This window comes from Antennarius striatus, chromosome 8 (assembly GCF_040054535.1).
Source record: "Antennarius striatus isolate MH-2024 chromosome 8, ASM4005453v1, whole genome shotgun sequence".
Classification (NCBI taxonomy): Eukaryota; Metazoa; Chordata; class Actinopteri; order Lophiiformes; family Antennariidae; genus Antennarius; species Antennarius striatus.
In genome coordinates this window covers 6,186,434-6,209,267 of record NC_090783.1, presented here as the reverse complement: position 1 = coordinate 6,209,267, position 22,834 = coordinate 6,186,434, and the positions used below count along the sequence as shown (strand labels likewise).

At 41.7% G+C, this 22,834-nt stretch overlaps 2 protein-coding genes across 2 annotated transcripts; one reads left to right on the top strand and one right to left on the bottom strand.

Moving 5' to 3' along the window:
• Positions 1-4,692: 4,692 nt before the first annotated feature.
• LOC137600254 (calcium uniporter protein, mitochondrial-like) lies at positions 4,693-17,416 on the top strand. The gene is made up of 8 exons (XM_068321773.1): positions 4,693-5,019; positions 14,206-14,275; positions 14,443-14,610; positions 15,867-15,971; positions 16,092-16,252; positions 16,344-16,547; positions 16,673-16,789; positions 17,139-17,416. The coding sequence occupies exons 1-8, from the start codon at positions 4,924-4,926 to the stop codon at positions 17,214-17,216; spliced, it is 999 nt and encodes a 332-aa protein (XP_068177874.1). The 5' UTR covers positions 4,693-4,923; the 3' UTR covers positions 17,217-17,416.
• Positions 17,266-22,551, bottom strand: LOC137600255 (caspase-6-like). The gene is made up of 8 exons (XM_068321774.1): positions 22,485-22,551; positions 22,148-22,192; positions 21,230-21,272; positions 21,003-21,152; positions 20,801-20,877; positions 20,514-20,689; positions 20,275-20,425; positions 17,266-20,136 (listed from the first exon to the last, which is right to left on the bottom strand). The coding sequence occupies exons 1-8, from the start codon at positions 22,513-22,515 to the stop codon at positions 19,901-19,903; spliced, it is 909 nt and encodes a 302-aa protein (XP_068177875.1). The 5' UTR covers positions 22,516-22,551; the 3' UTR covers positions 17,266-19,900.
• Between the last annotated feature and the right edge of the window lie 283 nt (positions 22,552-22,834).

Sequence of the window (22,834 nt, the reverse complement as noted above, 5' to 3'; positions counted from 1 at the left end):
CAGTGCAGCTGCCTCATCCTCCTCAATTAACACTCCAGGTCCCAGGGTGTGAATTATTTAGTGATGAATTATTAATAAATAATAACAAAGGGGCTCAGGGGGAGACGTGGCACGGTCGATTAGGAGAGAAGGGAAAGGTGAAGGCAAGCTGAGGGGGTGGTAGTGGGGGATGGGGCGATCGGAGGTGGCAGATCTGATCTGATCTGCCAACATTACTGCCAGTAGTCAGATATGATTATCTCAGCTCAGAGCTCTGCAGCTCTTCAAACATCAGGCTGACCCTGACTCTGAGAACATTCTACCCCTGATCAGCCAACACACCCACAGAACTCCCACAGCACCAGCTGGATATCGATTATTATTATTGTAACATGTCCACAATAGAATAATTAATATTAAATATTTGCCTTTTTTTTCTCTTTTTTTTACCAATACGAGTACCATGAAAAAAGCGTACATGTGATCATTACATCTATAAGTTATCTAGATAACAAAATACTGCTATACTGTACTACATTAAAAAAAACACTAGTACAAATTATACAAAAGATCTGGAATCTCCGCGACCTGCGTTTGCGGATTAAGCGGGTTAGACGATGAATGAATGAATGAATCTGGAATCTGTATCTGGAAGCTGAAGGTCACATGGGAGGTGAGTCTGGGATCAGATCACATGAAAATTTTCTTTATAGGTAACACGTTTTTTTCTGATGTGATCTGAACGCTGAACCATTGAGAAGCCAACAATGCATCTTGCGGTGTTTCTGATTAATGAAATAATGCTTCAGTCGTGCCACAATCATCACAAAGTAATGCTTGAAGAAGTATAATGGAACTGAGTCCTGAGTTGAATTAAGTATGCCATTAATAATCATAATCATAATCATAATGTATGAATTCTAAGAGCAAAATCCAAATTCTGAAAATAAAGTCAGATTTTTAACAATAGGTTTGGAAATTTGAAGATGAATTCTGAGAATAAAACCATCATTAAGAGAATAAAGTTAGGATTCTTACAGTAGGGTCAAAACTTTGACAATAAAGCCTGAATTCATGGAATAATGTCAGAATTCTGAGGGGAAAAAATTAAATATGATAATGAGGTTAGCACTTTGAGAATTAAGTTAAAATTCTGAGAACAAAGAAGTCTGTGCATAATTTTGAAGTTACTGCTTGTTTCCCTCAAAGTATAAACAAATAATCATCATGCAAAAGAAAATCATGTGGCCCTGCTGCTCTTCTGTAAGAAGAATGAGAGAGAGAAAACAAAAGCTTTATTGTATTATTGCCATTTCAAATATAATGGCATAATAATAAGGACAACATATTATCATAGAGAAAATGAACTTCAATATACTATTTATGAAAAGCAAGTCTTCCCTATAATTACTGATGAAAGCAAAAGCTCCAGAAGCTTTTTAGTTCAGAAAAGGGTTTCTATTTCAATACCTGTCAGCAGCGCTTCAGGTGAGAAAAGCTGTTCAGTTGTGAGACATTGAGGAGTTCATGTCATTAATCCACAAAATTGCTCTATTCTGTTGGGCTTCTCTGCCTGTAAAAGCAATGAAATGTCTGTTGATGTGATTAAGCACTTAAAAAATAAAAGTTGATTGATTTATTTTGAAAGGACAGCAATGAGTTTGGTGTCTGGATTTTGTTTAGAGTGAAAAGTAGACTTTGTCTTTGCCTGAAAATTTTTTTTCATACACAATTTGAATGAGGTGCAATTTGACAAATATACAGAGTTGTTGTGTTTTTCCTGAAGCCGCTGTCAAACAGGGAATGATATCTATACAAATCTTACTGAATAAAAAACTGTGCATAAATGCTGGACATATACTTGGCTCCACTGTGTAAAATATTGCTCCTTTAAAGTTCTAGAGTGAGGCATCCTAGATCCACCCCTGTGGCAAAAGGTAGGGGAATCTTTTTTATGGACAACATATATTAAACTAGAAAGCCCTCAGAGGGCTGATGCAGTACCTCTGCCAGCACAAGTGACATTAACACCTGAACAGTACATGGATTTTTTACAGAGGAGACAAATTCTTGACAGCATTTTCTTCTACTGAAGCACGAAATGTACACACTTTAGCGTTCACAACATGAGCAATCCATTTTTAAGCAAGTACACTCTATAAAGCCCTGATCCAAATGTTCCGAACAAGAGACGTGTACCATCGAAGTGAACTTATGCACTGTATGGAAAAAAAAAGGATGATAGCACAGACATCCTGTACATTACGCAACCATTTCATAGGTTAACTATTAACATGTCTCAGTGCATGACATAATTATAGGAACAGTAAACTCGTACGTGAATAATAGTTACAAATCTACAGTAGATCCAGATCTCTCTCCTATTTTTCTGTCTAATTAACTCAAATGGATTTGATTTGTTCTGGTTCATCTATATTTTTCCACAGGCCTTTGATAGTCAGTCTGCATTTATTAAATATTCAGTATTAACTTCTCTCTAGGCCTGTGTGCCTCTGTGTGTCTCCCAACACAGGGGTTTGGATTTGATGTGCTATGCAGACAGAACTGCAGGAATCTTTTCTGAACATTGTTAATGCTCTTCTTTCTTATAATCAAGTAATTTAATTGGATTGACAATACACCATCTTTTTTACAGCACATGTTGAAATTGTTGTCATCGTGATCCTTGAGATGTAATGTATTTTGGCAAATCTGTTCAAAGTAAAACCATATACTCTGTTACAAGCACTTAGATTACTTAGTATTTTAGTATTTTACAGAGTACAGCAATTCTGTTTATAAAGTAATAAGTTCTAGTCAGTGTATCCCAAGGAGATGAGTCTTTTATCCATTGTGCACCAGGATCTTGTAATGCCACCTTAAAAACACCAGGGGGCAGCCACGTCTATCGAAAAGATGGGACGTAGCCCACACATCCAGTCGAGTCGGTTCTCCAACTCCACGTTATTCCATGATCAAAGCCATCCAATGTAAGACTAGTGGGACAGATTTTGCCATAATGTAATCACAATCACAAATATATTGTGAAATCTCTGTTCAAGAAGTACAATTCTTTGCATAAATTAAAGCACACTATCAAACTCATAAAGCGAAAGAAATGTAGCTCACTTCCTATAAATCATACTTAATGGTAGACATGAACTCAGCTGTGAATGATGAATCAAAACTGGCAAAAACAAAAGAAGACTAACAACTATGCAGAGAAATTGATCTTTAATATTATTATTATTGTCTGTGTAAAAGCTCACACAAAATGACTTTTTTAATGATTCACCAGATTTTTATTGTGACACAAAATTTTAAATTCTTTTTTTTAAAAACTATCCCTGCATGCTGGTTGACTTAAGTCTTTTTATCACTTTGTTTTCTTGTGGAAAGTTTTTGAAGATTTTAAGCAGCCCAACAGAACAGATGTGTAGAGCACAGTAGAGAAAGTCAGGTTTACTGTGTTAAGAATACCTCTCCCTCTTGTGTATTTGATATCTTATATTGGAGAAGGTGATTGCTGCAGGCAGGGAGGCTCAGAGACAGAATTATTATCTCGGTTTTCAACCATCTCTTAACTTATTTTGTGACCCCGGGGTATTAAATTAAATACAGTTCCACAAACAGCGGCTGCCCATCACAGCAAACCACATAGAGGATCTTATTGCAGTGTTTTCTCTATATAGAAAAACGCTACAGAAATGGTTTCCTGAGTAGATGACGTGGGGAAAAAAAGACATAAAAATGAAATGAAGTGACACCACCTCATGCACTGAACCTGGAAACACATTCCTGCTTATCTTCTCATCTTTCTCAGAGTCCATTTGAATGACCCTGACCCCAGTCCACCACCACGTACCAGGACGTTACTGCAGACCTTATACCGCCTTTTCATGGAAACAATATTCCCTGATGGCAGCGGCCTCTTCCAGCTGGGTTTGATTGTTTCAGGAACAAAAAGACTTTGAGGTGGAGGCTTTGTCTCCAAATTCACAAGATTCCAATCCAGTCATGATCAGTGGGACATGCTGGACAAACAAGTCCAGTCCAAAGAGGCCCCACCTGAAAACTTACAGCACCCCATCAGAGGTCTGGTGGAGTCCATGACAGGTCAGGGCAGTTAAGGCAGCAATAAGGAGACTTACACGATATTAGGCAAGTACTCATAATGTTATGCCATGTATATGTTTTAATCCCACACATTTGAATGATGAACCAATATGAGACGTGGAAGGTTTTCTTTTGATTGGACAAGAAAGTAACAAGTGATCCAGAACCCACGTCTTTACCTGGATCCACTTAGAAATGTAAAAGACTCTTCATTGAACCAAGAACACTCCCTAAACTGAATTTAATCAAAATCTGTTGTCATCTGTTTGAGATATGCTGCAAACAATTATTTAAAAAATAATAATTAAAAAAATGTGCCATTAGCTAATTCACAACTGTCTGTTGAAGGTGATTCAACACGTTTCACTTTCCATGTTGTTTTTGTACAGAACACTCACTTCCCCGTTGTGCGTGTGAATAATCTGACATATAAATAAATAAATAAACACTGCCTATAGGTCCAAGCAGCTGAATCTGTGTGGAAGGGGTGTGGTGTGTTCGCTGGCTTTGGGTTGGGACTGCGCCCACGGTTTGGATTGCAAAACTCTAAAGCGCCAAAAAAAAAAAAAAAAAGAGGAGGAGAGAGGATTGGACGCGGACGCGTCACGGTCTGCTTGTGTGGTAGGAAATGGAACGCGGCTCAGGCTGAACTGCGTTCCGATCGGCTCCTCTTTGCTTCTTTTTTTTAATTTTTTTTATTTTGCGCATACGTCGTCAGTTGCTTTTGATTGGGAACACCGGACACCGGGGGCCTCATTCGGTAGAGGGATTTGTCCCGGGAATGCCCCAGCAGCGGAGACAAAGCTAACAGCGTTCACGGACAGGACGATGGCTTCGTTGCGCATAGTCGGCAAAGTTGCGGCGAGACTTCTGGGAAGTCCCGGCGGCGTCAAAACTACTCGCCCGGTCGTTTTTCTGCACCAGGTAATTAAAATTGTGGGTAAATAACGTTTATTCAATCTTTAGTGCTGCAAAAATATAGAAATAAGTGGTGTGAATTCACCAGGGTGTGTTGTCGATGCGCCGGTTTCCTGGTCTTTAAACGCACCACGACACTTCGGTGGAATGTGGACAGTGTGATCCGGTTTGTGTGGGACCTCTGCCCCGAAGGAAGACCGATTCTACTGGTTTGTTTGAGTAAAAAAACAACTTAACTTAAATAACGTGTGTCATGCGTGACGTAAACTTTAGGATTTGAATGTTTTCATACACACTAACACACACACACACCCTCTCTCTCTCTCTTCCTGCTCCTTATTTCTAAGAGCTGGATTTTTTTTCACTCATGATCCAACAGTAGATAAATAATTCAAGTATGTACATTACGCAGCTCCACGGGTGTGGACTAGGAGAGTTTATGACTGTACTTCTCATCAACATCACACCCCTCTTATTTAATCGCTCCTCAGAAGATATTGATGCGCCGTCCGGTTGGAAACATTAGTACTCCTCTAAATGCGCTTCTTAACTACCATGAAAGACGCGCTTCACTCTGTCCAATCCCCAGTGACGTCACTAATGTCTAAACAGCTGGTGTAAATTATACAGCGCACTGAGGGATTGTAATCTGGGATTTGGGGGGTATATAATTAAAATGGTCTTCCCTGACATTTACAATATCCTACAGTTTGGGTTATGTTCAGCATGGGGATGAATACATTCTTCTTGTGCATCATAGGATGCCTGTTTGCCACTGCAGGGTGAACATCTGTCTGCACAAATTACTGAATGCATGCATTGCCAGTGAAGTGTAGGTGGGACCTGCTGCAGGAAGCAAAAAACAGGCCCTCATCGCATCAGAGCAAACAGCTCAGAGGTTTCTGTGGTGTTATTTTACTCACAGGGTTATTAATGAGGCGTTAAAATGGAATTTGCATCAGATGTTATTGTTCATTTTTATCTTCCCATTGCAGGGAGATTCACACACCAGTAGCCCAGGAGGAAGCTGTCTGTGCAGGATGAACAGGAAGTACTGTTAGGGCTCCTCGTGCTGCGATGCTCTGCATACTGAGTGAATATTGACAGATAGAGGGAAGACAGGAAAAAAAAGCTATTCTTTCAGTAGCATGGACGAGCTGTCATGAGTCATTCCCTCATACCAGCATGACTGAGATGGATTCTATTTTTGTTGTGAGCCGTATATAACGTTTGAGCTGCAGTTTTCCTCCTTTTATGTGACATACTGTCAGAAAAGTGTTGCTTGAGGAAGTCACATGGAAAGCTTTAGGGGTAAAAGTACAATGGAAGCGGCCATTAGTGGGAAACAGAAGACTTAGTGATCTCATGTTTGACGTCACCGCCTCCATGTTGGGTTTTTTTCCTCTTTTTTTGACCATAAATGTCCAGCAGAAGCTGTGTAGGACAGATCCTGTTTGAATAATTGTAAAAAAAAAAAAAAAAAAAAGTCCCTTTAATTAGAGGGTCAGTGATTATTTTCACAGGGGATGAAACCACTCAGACATATGTCCTCGTTTTTGGCCGGCCTGAAGCTAAAAGTTTTCTTTTGTAAAATGGTATCAAGGCAGATGCTTCCATTTTTCTATGAGATGCTTGAGGTGGTTATCTTTCATGACATTGTTGCACATCCAGGTTTCTAACTCCAGCTTCTGGTTGTATTCCTGAAGAATCTTAACCCATTCCTTAGAAAAGAAGTTCTCCAGCTCAGTGATATTCCAAGGTTAACACGCTGCAACCACCTTCTTCATAATTCTATTGGGTCTCATGTCAGGAGACGGTGACGTTCACTTCTCCTGGCTTTGAGATCTGTGTGGGATCGTTTCCATTTGGGAACATCCAGCGGTTCCAGAGCTTCAGCTTCCTCACAGATGGCGAGGAATCTTCAGCTAGGATCTCCTGACCCTTGATGGAATCCATCTTCCTTTGCATGGCGAAGCTGAAGCCATGGTCCTGTGTATGTGGGCTCTTCATTCTTGTCCTGCAGGAATGTTCCAGTTGTGTTTCATCTCTCACAGAAGAGTGTGTTAGAACTTCTTGTCTGGATGGCCGTGAGCGACTGGAGACAGATTTACGGTGCTGTAGGTCGGCAGCGGTGAACGACTGAGTTCAAGGGCTGGCATTAGAATTACGAGCTGACTGGAAGGCCTGTTCTCACAGTGGTGACAGCAGTCATAACCCCCGCCCTTTGAGAACTCCCCCTGTGATTTTTAGGTGAGGGGGGTGACAACCTGTCAGTCATGTTGTTTTTTCTGCTTTTGACCGTCGGTTAGATTCTCTTCTTTTGAGCATTGAAGCACATTTTAAAAATGACTGAGTGTCCACAGAACCTCTCACACAGGAATCACCAACCCCAGCAGATGACTCCAAGTGTCAGTCTGCAGCTTCCATCCCCTGGAGTGGCATTACGCTACATGCCAGCAAATCCTGACCGCCTGTTGCCAGTGTGGAGGCTGGTCATACCAGGCATAGATCTGTTCTTTAGGGCGGCAGCCACGGTAATAGAAGAAGACAGAAGTTGTGGAATAGTCCTGTGGTCTTTACCCTGAGGGAGTCTGGTAGAGTTGTGTTTCACCCGGTCAAGGACTTGAATTGGATCAGCGCTGCTCAATAAGGAGACGTCTTCTAATACAACAGTGTGCAACTCCATTTCCATCCAGTATTAACGTGTGATCTGGAGTGTAAAAGAAAAACGCTTGCTAAGACAATGCATGCATTGGCAGGTGTGGATGTGGTTTGGCTCCTGACGTAATTGTATCTGAGGCGAGTGTAAATGCGATCGATATGTTTGAAACCACAGTCTGCCTCTTGGTCCCGACTCAAACAGGAGCAGCAAAAAAAAAAAAAGCTGCAGGTAAAACTATTCTCTGCAAAAAGGAAAAGGTAGCGTTAGTAAATGTTGCGATCAAGTTATGCTGAGTTAGAATTAAAGGAAACTAATTGATGAGGCAGCAGTAATACCACCCACTTGAATTGAGTTGTAATTATAACTATTTTAATGATCCCTTTTCACCCGCTGCTCTTTTATCTGTCTCTATAGTCGCTGTGAGTCTGTAGCGAGCGTTTCATCACTCTAATTGTTATTTGGGATGCTTTTACTGCTCGGTCTCCCTCGAGGCCGCATGGAGACCTGATTGATATCTCATCCTGTTCTACACAGCAATAATGTGGGCCTCAACACAAACTGAAAACAGCAGCTGTAGAGAACGACTAGCAAATCTAAGGATGCCTTCTCCAAGATTTAGTAGAGCATAGAAAACGTTTAAAACTTAATTTAACACAATTTTTTTTTTCTTTTTTAATGAGCTGTTTTCATTTAGCTTGTTAGAACTGCTAGTTATAAATATACATGCTTAGATTTTCAATAATCAATTTGGGTAACTGATATTATGTGAAATACATTAAGTGACTGTTTTTTCCCGACACGCTTAATAATTACAATAATGAAAAATATCTGTTAAGAAGGACGACAGGTTTGTTGGCGCGTCGTCTCCAGATGCTGTGCTAGAAAAAAGCTTCGCCAATCCGTTTTAAAATCTCAGTAGCCAATGAAAATACCCCGAGGATGTAGGTTGAAGTGCTACTTTTATTACCCAGTTCCTCATGTAGTCTGTTACGGATGACCCCATTCGTCATGCTGGCGGGTTTGGCCCAATCAATAAGTAGAATCAATCCAATAGCGGCGTCCCTTTCCTTCACACACTACGTTTGCTTACCTGTTGTGTTCACTCACAATTTCAAGTCTATCTGCAGATTACATGTTGAATCAATTACACCATCCATTAGTACCACATTGATAGTCATGTGACCTCTGCCTGGGTCACATGAAATAGACAGAGGATGTCTAGAACTCTTACATCCATGTGTTGCATGCAGGTAAATGTGTGTGTTTTCTGTGCATCGCTACACACATGGAGATATTTTAAAATTGTTCACCGACGCTAAGCTGTAAAATGTTTAACTTACAGCTGAAGATGCTGCTGGAGTCCAATCTTTACCAATTTTCAGGTTTGTTTAAAGCCTGTACAGCATCTCCATCGTCATACTCTCCTGGCTTTAGGTTTCTAAAAAAGAATATTTGTTTGCAGCAATTAAAACTAAATTTGTGAAGTATACAGTATTTTCTGCTCTATTAGGCACACCTAAAAGCCTTTAATTTTCTCAAAAACTGACAGTGTGCCTTACAATCCAATGTGCCTTATGTATGAAAAATTTTTTGAAATAGGCCATTCATTGAAGATGAGTTCTCAGATGAGTTCTCGGCTCTCAGCTGTAGCCTTAAACGCCCTATTGCCTATCTGGTCAGCAGCCCAGATAGAATACATAAGTCGAAGCTGCCCCCCACACACAGTTTACCCGCTGTTTCAGGTGTCAACCACATTTGCGAATCGATTGCAAGCCCGGCACCTTTGGCTAGCAGTGAGATGGCTCATGAAATTTGAGAAAAGGCTACAGTCGTGAATGTAAGCCCTTAAGCGCAGCTCAGTCTAGTGGATGCATTCTATTCTATGCGCCTTATAATGTGGTGTGCTCTGTTCTGGTGAAAACAGTTTTAAAATAGGCCATTCATTGAAGGTGCACATTGTAATCAGATGCACCTTATAATCCAGTGAGTGCACCTCACAGTGCACTGGACTATATTGTAGTTATTTTCTGCATTGGAAGAGAACTTCCATTGTGCTATGCTAAGCAATAAGGTAAAGGATTGTTTAAGCTCATGGCGTCTCACTGTGTTGTTAAGGTTCAGTGATTTAACACCAGAATATATTTTTTTTGCAGGGTTGTGATTAACTATAAAATGAAACTATAAAATAACTATCAAACACCTGCTCTTTTAACTTTTTCAAAAGCCACCACAGAAAATCTCTGCGAGTCTATCTTTACATTCCCAGCATGCATTAAATAAATTTAATGAGTCCGTTCCATTTAATTGAATTTGAAGCCAAACATGTCGGTGCTGCACAGACACAAAGCTGTTCTTCCCACCACCTGCATGCAGCCTGCAGGATGTAGTGCTTTTTACTCTGACAAGGTCATTAATTGGATACAAAAAGAGAAATGCAAATCATTTTCATGGCACAGCGCTGACTCTTTTTCATCACCACAAATGGGACCAGTTCCATTTCTCATTTTGGCAGCCTGTTTTCCTCCTCGGTCTTCAGGCTGTCGCTCATAGATTTTCTTTCCCATCTTGCTTCCAGCCATGGCTGCATGGCGACGCAAGTCATCATGTTATGTCAGTTGTGTGTGCTGAAAGTCACTTTGCTTTGTTTAGGGGTACCAAACCCTCGATGAGCGTCGGAGGAGAAACCTATAGTGGCTCTGGGAGAACAGCCCATAGCTCAGCGTTGACAGGATCGTAATAACCTGCTGGGAGACAACGGCGAAAAGATGCCGCTCGTCTCGGTGATAACCCTCTGCTCCACGCTCGAGTGGGAAGACCAGGCCTGCAGAGCGGAGACATGAAGTTTCTTCACCGCGTTCATTTTCATGGCTCATCTCCTCCCTCTCTGCCCCCCTGCTGGAATGGCATAGTTTAAAAACCTGTATCTCGAGGTATAAATGTACCCTCAAATGTTTTTTGAGAAACAACAGGAGTAATATAGTTTATTGACTTTAAATTGTCATATTTCGTCCTTTTAGACTTTTAAATTTTGCATTTGCACTTGCTTTGGTACCAAAATCTAAATTTAGCCTTAACCGCTGTACGTAGTGATATTCCACAACGTTAAGCCGTCCTCAAACCAGTTTTTCGATAAAAAATATCAAAAGAATAACAGTAAACAATATGTTTGTTCATCTAAGACAGTGTGATCTTCATCAGACGATCTCTAACAACATAGATTTCCTGTTTTTTGTCGATTTATTAAATCTCATGACAACATGCGGCGCAAAAATTATATCGATGATGAGACGACACAGAATCGGATTCCTGCATTCTCGTTTGTTTTTCACCTGCACGGGAAGGAAAGCTGAAGGACTGTTGGTTAGCTATAATTTAAAGAAAACACATTGCACAAATGTAGTTGTGAGGTTTTTGTCTTGAAATGCTAAACAAAGCAGTATGGGAATAGTATGCTGATTTCACTGACACTAAAGAGCTGAGAACAAAACCTTTAACAGTAAAGGAGTTTTAAATGACTTCAATGGAATGAGTTTGTTCTCGTGTACTTAGTGTTCTGATACCCTGAGCCCTCTAGCAATGGGGGCTGCTACAGCCAAACCATATACGTAGTACTCTAATTGAAAATTCTCAGTCTGGATCAATAAAAATAGTCTGAGCTCTCTAGATGCAAACTGTTTTTCAAAACTCAAAGAGCCCCCTTCCTGCAAAGCTGTGTGTCTGGTGGTTAGCATGGGTGTGGCTGCCGGTTTGGTGTCTTTTATTTGTTTTGGCGTGTATGGGCTTGTTCGCTTTTTTTTATTTTTTTTTACAAACTCTTATAAAATTTCAGTGTGTTTCCTGAACCGGAGCTGTCCCAAAGTCATTAAAATGTTTGCTTTCAGGATCTTCACCTGCACTTAGAAGGCGGTTGTGTGCAAGATACACACACACACACACACACACACAAAAACACAACACAGGAGCGTGGCTTTGGCGATGGGTTCCTACTCATCATGCAGCTTCCAACATGCATTTTCTGACACTTTGTGTTGTTCCTGAATGAAACCGTGCACGTGGCATATTAGCAACCGTTGGGGATGGGGGAAGGAACGATCGAATTTTATTGATTCCCATAGGGGAGATTATTTTTCCACTCCAGTTATTAGTATTTGTCACACGTGTTTTTAAGTGTGTACAAATATATACCTGTGACACACACACACACACACACACACACACACACACAAGGGGCATGTAAACGCGCAAATACTGGGAGGTAGAGTGGCAGGCAGTTCCCTCGTGGGAACTGAGTAACTTGTAGGGGTCTGTGCTTTGCTCAAGGGCACCTCAGCAGTGCTCAGGAGGTGAATGGTCCACATGGGCCTTGAACCGGCCACCCACCGGTCCCCAGCACGAGACACAGTGGACTGAGCTACCGTCGCCCAAATATTTCTGAGATCTTGTACACACACAAGCACACACTCCTCTCCTGAAAGAGACAAATAGTCCAGTCTCGCCCTTCATGCTTCTCTGCAGAGCTGCTGTTTTCACATTAACAGAGAACCAATGACTGGAGCACAGATGTAGCCCGGCTGAGCGCCTTGTTAACACGCTTGGACGTGGAGGGTTTTCTAATGAGATTGACGATACTTTTGACATCTTATTCGCATGAGTGTTAGCAGTCAACGCCTGCACTCAGTGTAATCAAGTGTTGTTATATGAGTGGCTTTTACAAATCCACATCACGACTGTAAAATAAACGATTGTCGTGTCCGGTGTCCAGGTTTTATCATCATAGCCATAGAACGAGTGCATTGCAAAGGATAATCAGACATTAATGGATAGTAACTGATCTTGCAGGTGTCTTTTGAGGTGTACAAATAGATGTTAATCTTGGAGATTGTGTAGCCAAACACAACCTTGTGGACTACTAGATTCTGGAGCACGATTGCAATTTGGAAGCTTCGATATATACAGTATATTTTAGCTGGTTGACGGTGTTTGCTTCACCTGACTGAACTTTGCGTATAATTGGGATGTCAAAAGGATTTGTCTCCAGATTACTCTTGTTCTGGTATTATGGCGGCGTTTTTCGTTCCTAGTTTCTAGTTTCCCCCTCCTTGGATTGAAGGATTTCCATTCATTATTTTACAAAAGTAATTTCACAAGTCAAAGTATTTTCTATTCAATCTTTCATTTCTCAGGTTTGACAGCTCTGCCATTTTTCCTAGTTCATTTACAGAACTGTATCAGACCAAACATATTATTCTACACCTACATTTGGATGAAGGGTTTATTCTATACTACATGTTTTATGTTGTTTTTAGCCACAATGAAACATTTCTTTTAAAACTGATAATTCTGCCTTTCTGTGTTTTGGATGCCACCATGTTTGTGCGATCGTACCCAGTTCCACTACATGCTTCACTGATTTTTTTTCATGTTTTCCCCTTTTGTCCAGGGAGAGCCGGCGTGCTGACGCACGTCGAGCTCCGTGACGGCTTTCAGCTGCAGAGTTGAGCTAAAACCTAACCTTATTGGAATTTCTTTATGTGGACTATTTATGAATAATCTTTCTATCCCAGTATGGTGTACTCGTTCCTTGTAACAGAAATTTCTATGTTGTGATTGCTTTCTCAACCTGCGTGTATGGCTTCTGGTTGTTATTTACTGGCATCCTCATGATGCATATCATCACGTGAGATGCTGCTTGTCAAGTGGATGGTTATTGATTGCTGTATGTGAGTCATATTTCTTCCCCCGTGAAGGCTCCATCTCCCATTTAATCGAGTTTAAGGGACTTCTGCACATCTGGCTATCATTCCACCACCACTGTCCCTCAGGCCTTGTTTGCTTTTTCATCCCATGAAAATGACTAGCCACCCTGGTTCCTCTTTGATACTTTATGGATAGCGACTTTCCAACTGAAGGACAAAAGGGCAGGACAAAGTGTCTGTCACATCCTCCGAAGCAGGACTCCTTTGATTCTCGGAGAAAAATCTCGTAGATGCATTCTGTTTTATAGATTCAAACCCAAATTACCAAAAGACAGACCAAGTCCTGCTCCTTGTGACTAGACCAACAAGCTTTTGTTGAAGAACGCCTCCTTTTAATATCAGGACCATCCTGCTTTTCCATGGAGAGATGATGCTGACGTTACATTAAGTGTTAAAGGCCGCGCAGCCTGGAATTCCATTAACCTAATGAAAAGTCGTGGCAAAGGCTTCCGTCGAGAATCTGTCATCTGTCCCATCCGTCGCTAAGATACCGTGCTGTTTAGAAAGCACCGGCCATTCAGAAGCCAGCAGTTGCTGGAGAGGGAATTCATATTAGCCTAAAAGCACCCTGAGCGCAGGCCAAAGCCCAGATAACTCAATTGACGTGGCTTGATGACGGAATGGTTTTTCAGTAGGTTTTTTTTGTTTGTTTTTGTTTTTTAGATCTCCGTCTTTTCAGGATCTGTTTGCTCCCCGACATCAGCTGAGTTTACCAAAGGAGGGCTGTTAATGGTCCTGTTTTCTGCTTCCTCATTTGCTTCTCTTCTTATCCAGGTCCAACAGAGGCTCCCTCTGCTCGGAAGTACCCACGCTCTTTTCTACAGCACAGCCCCGCCATCTAGTGGTAAGATGCCTTCACTACATCCAAACTGTGTAACCTGTGTCGCATTGCTGCGCTATGGCTTTACAATCGCTTCTTATTAATTATACAATCTTGTATTCATCACTTCTGCACCAGAGGTGCGGTAGGAGAACTTCAGTTCACCAGAGTTTCCTGTCATTGTGTTACAGACGTGTCCCTCAAGTACAAATATGGCCGTTTGGTTCTGGAGGTCCCGTTGCCGTCCAGGAACGAGAAGTGTCTGTTCTACCTTCGGCCCATGTTGATGACTGTTGGAGACCTGATCACGGATCTGCAGAGAGAGGACCCCGGAGCCATAGCCTCTGTTTTCTCCAAGGGTGAGAAAGAGGCGTGATCGCTATCAATGCACCAGACACTTTACTTTAGGTGCCCTGACGCTAACTGCTGGTTTAACTTTCTTCTTTCATTCTTTTTATAATTTTTTCTTGCAATCTGGTGAGGGGTAGGAGGAGAGAAAGCTGAGAAGTGGCACAGACCAGTTTGATTCAAAGCCTAATGTATAATTTCAACATGGTCGCTCTCAGACAATTTATTATGTTTTAGCATGTATTCGTATTAACAGCATTAGTATTAAGAAGGAAACACTCCAATGGCAAATCAAGCAGCTTTCAGTGTTAAAATATAGTAATTTCCACTTTTTCTGGAAGCTGCAGCTTCATTGTCAACTTTTCAGTTGAGGGGTCAGAACAAAGTTCATTCAGACGGCTGAGTGAGGGCTGAAAACGCCTGCAGAACTCTCTGTTGTGACGACCCCGCCCAAGCCAGAGTACCAGCGTCAGTGAGCGCTGTGATTGGCCCATTCGGTCTTCTTCTGGGAAGGTTTATACCAGTTGACGGACGTGTTGCACAACGCTGCCTCCATGAGTTGAGTAATGGAACTGCATGCTCACAATTTATCATTCTGTCTGGTGGGCCAACATTTTTAGACATAAGGCACAAGAAATATAAAATCATGTGGACCATGATTCCCACGGACCAGACTTTGGACACACTTGCCCCTAAGTGTTGTAATGTATTTGAGTAGAACAGAACAGTTAAACCTAATAATTATGATAGCCTATATTTACTAATATATTTGTCTTTGCTCTCAAAAGTGAGGGACTTTTACTTTTCAAACTTCAACGCCAGTTATAGCCTTCAAGGGAACGCCCATTTCACCTCTCAGAGTGTATTTAAAGGTCTTTGTGTGCGCCATTGCATTTAGAAAAATAATAATGTCTTCTAGAGGTTCCGGTATGTTACCTTGTATCCAAGGCGGTGACATTGGAGCTGGAGCTGCCTGAGGAGGGGGGTGGGACTGGAACATTCTCCAAACTAGAGAAACAAGTTTTGGTTGTTTTTTTTTTCTTTGACAAGTGTTCTATGAATCGGCGCCGCCTGAATGTAACACACACAGCTGCATCGAAAGAAAATAGTATCCTGAAATCAGAGATTTCTATCATTTCAGGAATCATGTTGGAATTGTGAAACTCTCAGTCCTTGTCAAGCACGTGTTTATGTGTGTGTGTTACTGAGTCCCTCTCATTCTACCCATGCTTGTGTTGACTGATTCGGACGTGTCTTCTCCTGCCAGACGGGGAGCGTGTCGCTAACACCACTCTGATCGACGCGCTGCTGGACAAGGACTTCCAGCTCGTCATCAACAACGCACTTTATAACGTCAGTGCTCCTGAAAAAGGTACAAACCCGGTTCTCTCCAGTCAGAAAGGCTCCTTGTTTTTGTCCTATTTTGTAATTCCATCGTATGCATACAAAGGTTACTTCCTCTCCAGGCGTGACCCACCTCATTGTGTTGCAGGCTCTAAATCCAGCGAGCACGCCATGGGGCTGGAGGACATGAAGTATGTCGTTCACCTGCTGCACACGGCGCTCCACCTTCCTGATCACCACCAGCTGAAAGAGAGGCAGCTGCTGGAGAAACTGGACCTCCTCAAACAGGAGCTGTCTCCCCTGGAGACGGTAGGGATGTCATTTCGTCTGCACGGGATTCAAACCCTTCTCTCTCTCACATTGTGTGGGTTTTTTTTGTCCGTCCCCCCCGGTGTGACAGATGAAGGCACAGCTGTCCCAGACGGCGGACTTCCACACCTCCAGGGTCCTCTGGGCTGGCATGGCCTTGTTATCCTTACAGGGCGGGGCTCTGGCCTGGCTCACCTGGTGGGTATATTCATGGGACGTCATGGAGCCGGTCACTTACTTCATCACCTACGGCACCAGCATCGGAGTGTTCGCCTATTACGTCCTGACCAAACAGGCAAGTGGCTGCGTCGGGATAGGACATAGTTTTTTTTGTAATCCAGATTAAACGAGGTGTTAGTGATCTTGAGACGTGCTGGTAGTATGCCTGATGCTAAAGTTGATGCTAAATCTTTCCCACAGGATTATGTTTACCCAGACGCTCAAGACAGACAGTTCCTCCATTACTTCCACAAGGGCGCCAGGAAGAAGAAATTTAACCTGGCAAAATACAACCAGCTGAGGGATGAACTCACTCAGGTTGGTTGATTTTTTTTTTCTGGATTTGTTTTTCCTCCTGTTATCTTCTTTGTGTATTAACAATACGACTGCAAGTATAAAGCCATGCTAAGCTGCAATCCTGCTATGTGTAGTGTCTTGTTGAGGACAATGTTAATGCAAAAATGCTCTTTTGCACACGACTATATTAACATGCTAATGCATACATGGATGTATGCCATCGTATTTTAAAGGGGTAACATTTAAGAAAAGCAATAAATATCTTAAACAGATATTTGACCACAGACTTTAGGACTGGATAAATAATTTCTTTTCTTCAAAAATACCTCCTGAATCGATGATCCATATTTCCGTCTGGTTTGTGTTTCAGGTGCAGGACGACTTGAGACGACTGAGAAACCCAACGCGACTTCAACTGCCGCTTGAACAGATCCAGCCAAAACCATGAATAGTTGTCTCTCTCTCTCTCTCACACACACACACACACACACACACACTTAAGCAAAAACAAATTTATTTTGATAATGGTGCCTTTGTACAAAGAATCCATAGCATTCTGTGTTTTGTTTACAGCCTTGATAATGATTCCAATATCTTGTAGAAACATACAGAAACCAGGAGCTATTGAAATACAAATGATTTCCTCGGTCCTTGTGTGACTTCTCTCAATGAAAAACTCGGAACGTGTTGTCATGGGGACTCTTTGGATGTATAGAAGATGGACATTTGCAAATATCTTTAGTGTGAAGGTGAAATAAAGGCACATAAATACATTTAACCACAAAAAACCCCCCAACATAACAAAAAGTGAAGTTGCGTAAGACAAATTTAATACAGCGAATCAACAGTGTGACCATAAGAACACAGATTATCGCTGGTAGCTTAGTTTTTCCTGAGTCGTAGATCAAGTGACACAGCTCGACGTGTTTCAAGTACAGTTCTTTAAAAACATGACACACCTAATCCCCGAGGAACCTTATACATCGATGTTTGTCGCTATTCTGGGTGCAAATATGCATGATCAAGTTTAGTACCCTACATCCTAAGACAAAAGAACAGCACAAACATGAATTCCCTTTTTGCTGGAGTGAGCGTGAAGACAAACGGAATGCACATGTGACCACGGAGCAATATCTGAGAGGTATTCCTCTGGGTTCTTAGAGGCATGATCATCAAAATGTGATAAAATTGTCACGATGCTTTCTCCTCTGCCTCACACGATACAGCGGGTTGGCTTGAATACAGTCCTGCATTAGCTTTAATGTTCAGAAAAACAAGACTGGTGACATTTTCCAGCTTCCTGTAAGACAGTGTTCGGTCTTCTTGACATGATTTAAGAAAAATTCAAAGTGGTCAACCACTGCAGTATTTCGATAAACAAGCAAGCAAAAACTGTGACAACAGGCGAAGAAAAAAAAAATCAGCTAACCAAGTGGTCCATCATAATCTTGCCGTTTAAAATCAATTTTTTAGAAAGTGCAAACTGAGTTGGTTCTACAGGGATTGGACTAGGTAAGAGAAACCCTGCAAAAAAAGATTCCAGAATTATCTTCAACTGTGACAAGTTGAAGATACTAGAGGCAGGATATTTAACAAGTGAACAGTGAAATATTCACTCCCATGGTAGGAGAGTGACATGTAGCAGAAACAAGTGTTTGCAAGAAAAATTAAAATAACGACAGCTTTAGTGTTTTTCCCGTATCAGTCAGTGCCTGGATGAACTTTACCATAGATGGGTTACAATATTATAGATGGATTAAAAACTCAAAAGTTGGGATTCTGTGTAAAATACAAACAGAATCTGATAGATTTGCAAAAACATTGAAACCTAATTTGAATTGCAAATTATGCAAAAATAACATCAAATGTTGAAAATACAAAGTTTGTGTTTTGAAAATTATTTCAGGGCTAGCCTTGTTTATTTTAGCCAAACCTGAACTCATTACAACAGCATGATGTTAACAGTCTGGGAGCTAAAAAGGAAACTTTGATGATGGACATTAAAACTTCTGAGCAGCTGAAATTCTGCATTAGGCAAGAATGGGAAAACATTCCACTTCTACAACTGCAATAGTTGGTCTCAGTTCAAAACTGTTACATGAATTTGTGCAACATGTTGTTGAACTCAAATTCTTAATGAGGTTATCATTTTTAAAAACAATTCCCTTTTTTTCCAGTTTCAACATTTGATATCAAATCATTGCAAATCATCACATATTGATTTTATTTGCATATTAACTCACTGACTGTCAGTGACGTCAACAGACATACATTATGTTTGTCTGTGGGGGACTTACCTGGAGGAGCCTGTCAGTGAAAGTCAGGCTTCTTAAAATCATGGAATTCGGCGTCATGACGACTGATCCAATCACGGAACAGACGATGACGAATCAGAGGAAGACGGAAAAGTTGCAACACCTTATGTTGCAACAAAGTTTTGCGTATGTCATTGGGCACCCTCTAGTGAACACGGTGTCGCTCTGAGCGAAGCATCTTGTGATCGGTCAAGAACAGAAAGAAAACAGATAAATGTCCGGAGCGCCGGAGGAAAGGATATCGATTGCTACAAAGCACTGAAAAGTGTCCCAAAACTTTTGGAAATGGGGCTGTATGACATCCACTGTATGTTCGCATGTATGCACACAAGAAACCAGAGCGATGTGAGAATCCAGTCTCAGATAAACAGGAAAATCTGGAACTCTAACAAACATCTGAGCAGCCGGTCATCAGTTTCTCTTCCACTTTCTATTTGATTGTTACCTTGGATACTTGTAAATGTAATATAATTGGATACTTGAAGAATTGCATTTCCCCCCTACAGGACAAACATCAGAAATAAAAAGCAATGTTTCAGCTGGCATTGTGTTTCTAGAGCTGAGGGATCGCCAGAGGCCAGGGTTACTCCGTTCCTTTTGTGCATGCCTATACATGTGGCTTCTGCTATTTTATTACCACTAGGTTCAGGATAGGCTGCCAAATGAGCCCATACCTCACCGCATATGTGAAGACTAGTGTGCATGAGAAACATACAGTATAGGACTAAATTGATCAAACAGAAATAAATCTTTAAAACCCCTCCCTATTTATCAGGCACCATCAAAACACAATCATTTCCAGCATGAAGTCTGGAATTTACTTTTTAGCTCGGAAATAGAGCTTCTTGGTGAGCATTGAAGCAAAGCAGGGTACTTGCTTCTTCCCGATAGACTTGGGGTCGGTGCTGCGCCCGACGCTCCTCATCGACACCTTCCTGTTGACCAGCGTGAGCAGCTCGGTGAATTCGAGGGAGGTCCCGTACTGCTGAAGCAGCTCGCACAGATCCTGAACGTACCACGAGCCGTTTAAGGTCTCCCGGTGGGAGTAGTAGCCTTAAACAACACAGGTGGGGGGGGGGACAAAAACAAGGTCAAATGGGAATTCCCTGCTAAATGGGATTACTGTCTCATCCTTTAAGTATTGAGTAACTAAAAAATTACCCATCACACCACAAGACCTTCCAATCTCACCTTCAGCTACCGAGTAGCACATGATGAAATCCGCCCCGGCGGGGAGGGTGTGTATGGCGCTGGCGTCAACCACCACCTCGTTCGTCTTTATCTCGCTGTCCACGGCGTCGCAGGGAGTCACTGGATCGTCGTGTCTGTCTCCCCGGCACGCCTAGGGATTGAAGCAAACACGTTCTCACGGATCTGACCAGGTTCCGGTTTCAGTTTACGGAAATACCACCGATCGGATCTTTCATCACCTGCAACACGAAGATCTTTGGCTTTCCTACCAGGCTCCTGCATTTATCTCCTTTGAACAGGGCCGTCATATCTTGAATCTTGATCTTCCCATCGTATGTGTAGATGTGATCGTACTCGCCATGGCTCAGGAAGACGAGCAGGAAGCAGTCTACGTCTGAATGGTCGGCCTCTGCAGCTGGGGCGGGGATGGTGGCATTGGCGACTTGTTAAACTATCTTGAAAAGACGGCAGCAGCGCTGCTTCCTGACATCATCATAGTATCACAAGTGATCCTGCATGTGTTTACCTTCACAGATTTTATTCAACACTTCTATCTGTTTGTAGTTTTGATACGTCTTCACTTCAAAATTTAAGTCTTTCAAACTGAAAGAGAGGAGAAAATTAATACACAAATATAATTTTGGTAATGTGTCACCACATGAGAACCTTCAAGTTCAAGACAAGAAACGTCAACATTCCCTGTCAGACACAAGGCTGAGAAGAGTTACCTCCTCTCCAAGTTGTAGCAGTCGGCGTTGGTTCCGTGTCTATCGTTTAATCCCAGACGCCAGAAGAATCGCTCCTGGTTAAAGATGATGGCAAGGCCTCGTCGATTGTTGTCCATCTTGTACTCCTCTGCAGGATCCAAAGCTAGAGTACTGTTAAACAAAGACCATTTTAGACGGAGTACTGGAAATTAAACTCTCCACTCCAAAACAAACAAGAAACTGGTTACCTGCCGAAGAAGGAATCGGTCTCTGTTATATTCTCTGAGCATGCTGTAGAAAACAAACAGAAATACACCCTGTAATGATGTAGAATACGATCGCTGAGCAACAACACACTGAAAGTCAAACCATTTGATTCAAGTTGCCAAAAACATCTGAATCCTTTATTTTTCAGAATCAGAATCCTAAAAAAATGCAGGAGGACTGAGCTTTTCAGGCATTTGCTGCTTTGTTTATCACTACAACTACAGGTGCATGAATTGACTCCCTGCTGCTGGTTGGAGGGGGGGTCAAGCAGCTATTGTTCCCTCAGCTTAGAGTCCACATGGACTTCAATAGCTGTGTGACAGGTGGAGCAAGATGGCAAAGGCTGCTAAAAGAACAGAGGCCAAAAGTGAGACCTCCAAACTCCACCCTACAGATCTACCGGTTTATGTGCTAAACACACTAGATCAGGGACCGCTGACAGCCTGTCAAGTACATATACACACTTATTTTGCTAGAATGGCCTTTTTGTGTGTGTTCGCACACTTGGTTGTTAATTTATTCTGTAGCACCTGAGCAAAGAACAATGTCAAAAAAAATGCAGGATTGATCTTGAATTATATTTCATCTTTATCATGATGGCCTGAGGGGTATTTTCTATTTGCATTTCATTTGGAGATTACCAATATAATTTTACTGTGTGTGTGTGTGGGGGGGTGGTTGTTTTAGGGTCATAAATCGTTTACGATCATTCTGATCCAGTTTCGAAATGATAGGGATTACAGGAAACCTATATCTTTCGAACTATCTACAGGTAGCACTTATGCATTTCTTTAAGACTTTCCACTGTGTTTCATATAACCTTTGATAAGAGCAATCATTCACACATAAGATGTAATGACAAAACAAAGAAAAAAGTATAATTGAATGGAAATACTCACCCGCCCATTTTGTTGCTTTTCTGCTGTCTTGGGCAACAGCACTTCCTGGGAAGGTGAGACAAAGTCAGTTCTAGTCCCAACACTGACAACAGTTTAATGACAATGAAAACTCAGCTGGTTTTCCTGATCCGACCGACGATGAAGGAAAGTGACTTGTAGCGCACTAGTGAAAGAATCGTGAACCACTGTGAGCAGCTTTAGCGGTGTTTCCCAAGTTACACACGTTTAAAGTATTTGCATTAATTTTTTACTAAATTATTACACGATATGGTGAAATTTGTGCCTAATCACTATGATAAATGTCTTATCTTTAATGCAAAAACAAATGACTTCTTACCTCCACATCTGTCCTCTCCTACAGAAGACATGTTGACGCTCCCAGTCCGACACACAACTTGCGTTTCGTCAATTCTACAATTGTGGCTTTAGCCCCTCCCTCCTACGTTCATTGGCTGACTGTGAGAACCGAAAGCCGTCCATTAGTTCTCACACGTGTCAGTTAAAGGTCAGGCTAGCCTCAACTTCCGTGTTAGCCATATTGTAACAGAGACCGATGAAATATTTAAGGTGGTTTTGAATAAATCACAATCGGAAATGAATGAGTTTGGACGCGCATATCCAAAGAAAAGACGAACTACAAATCCAGTCATTATTTTAATTCCCTTTCACCCATAATACCAACTTAAA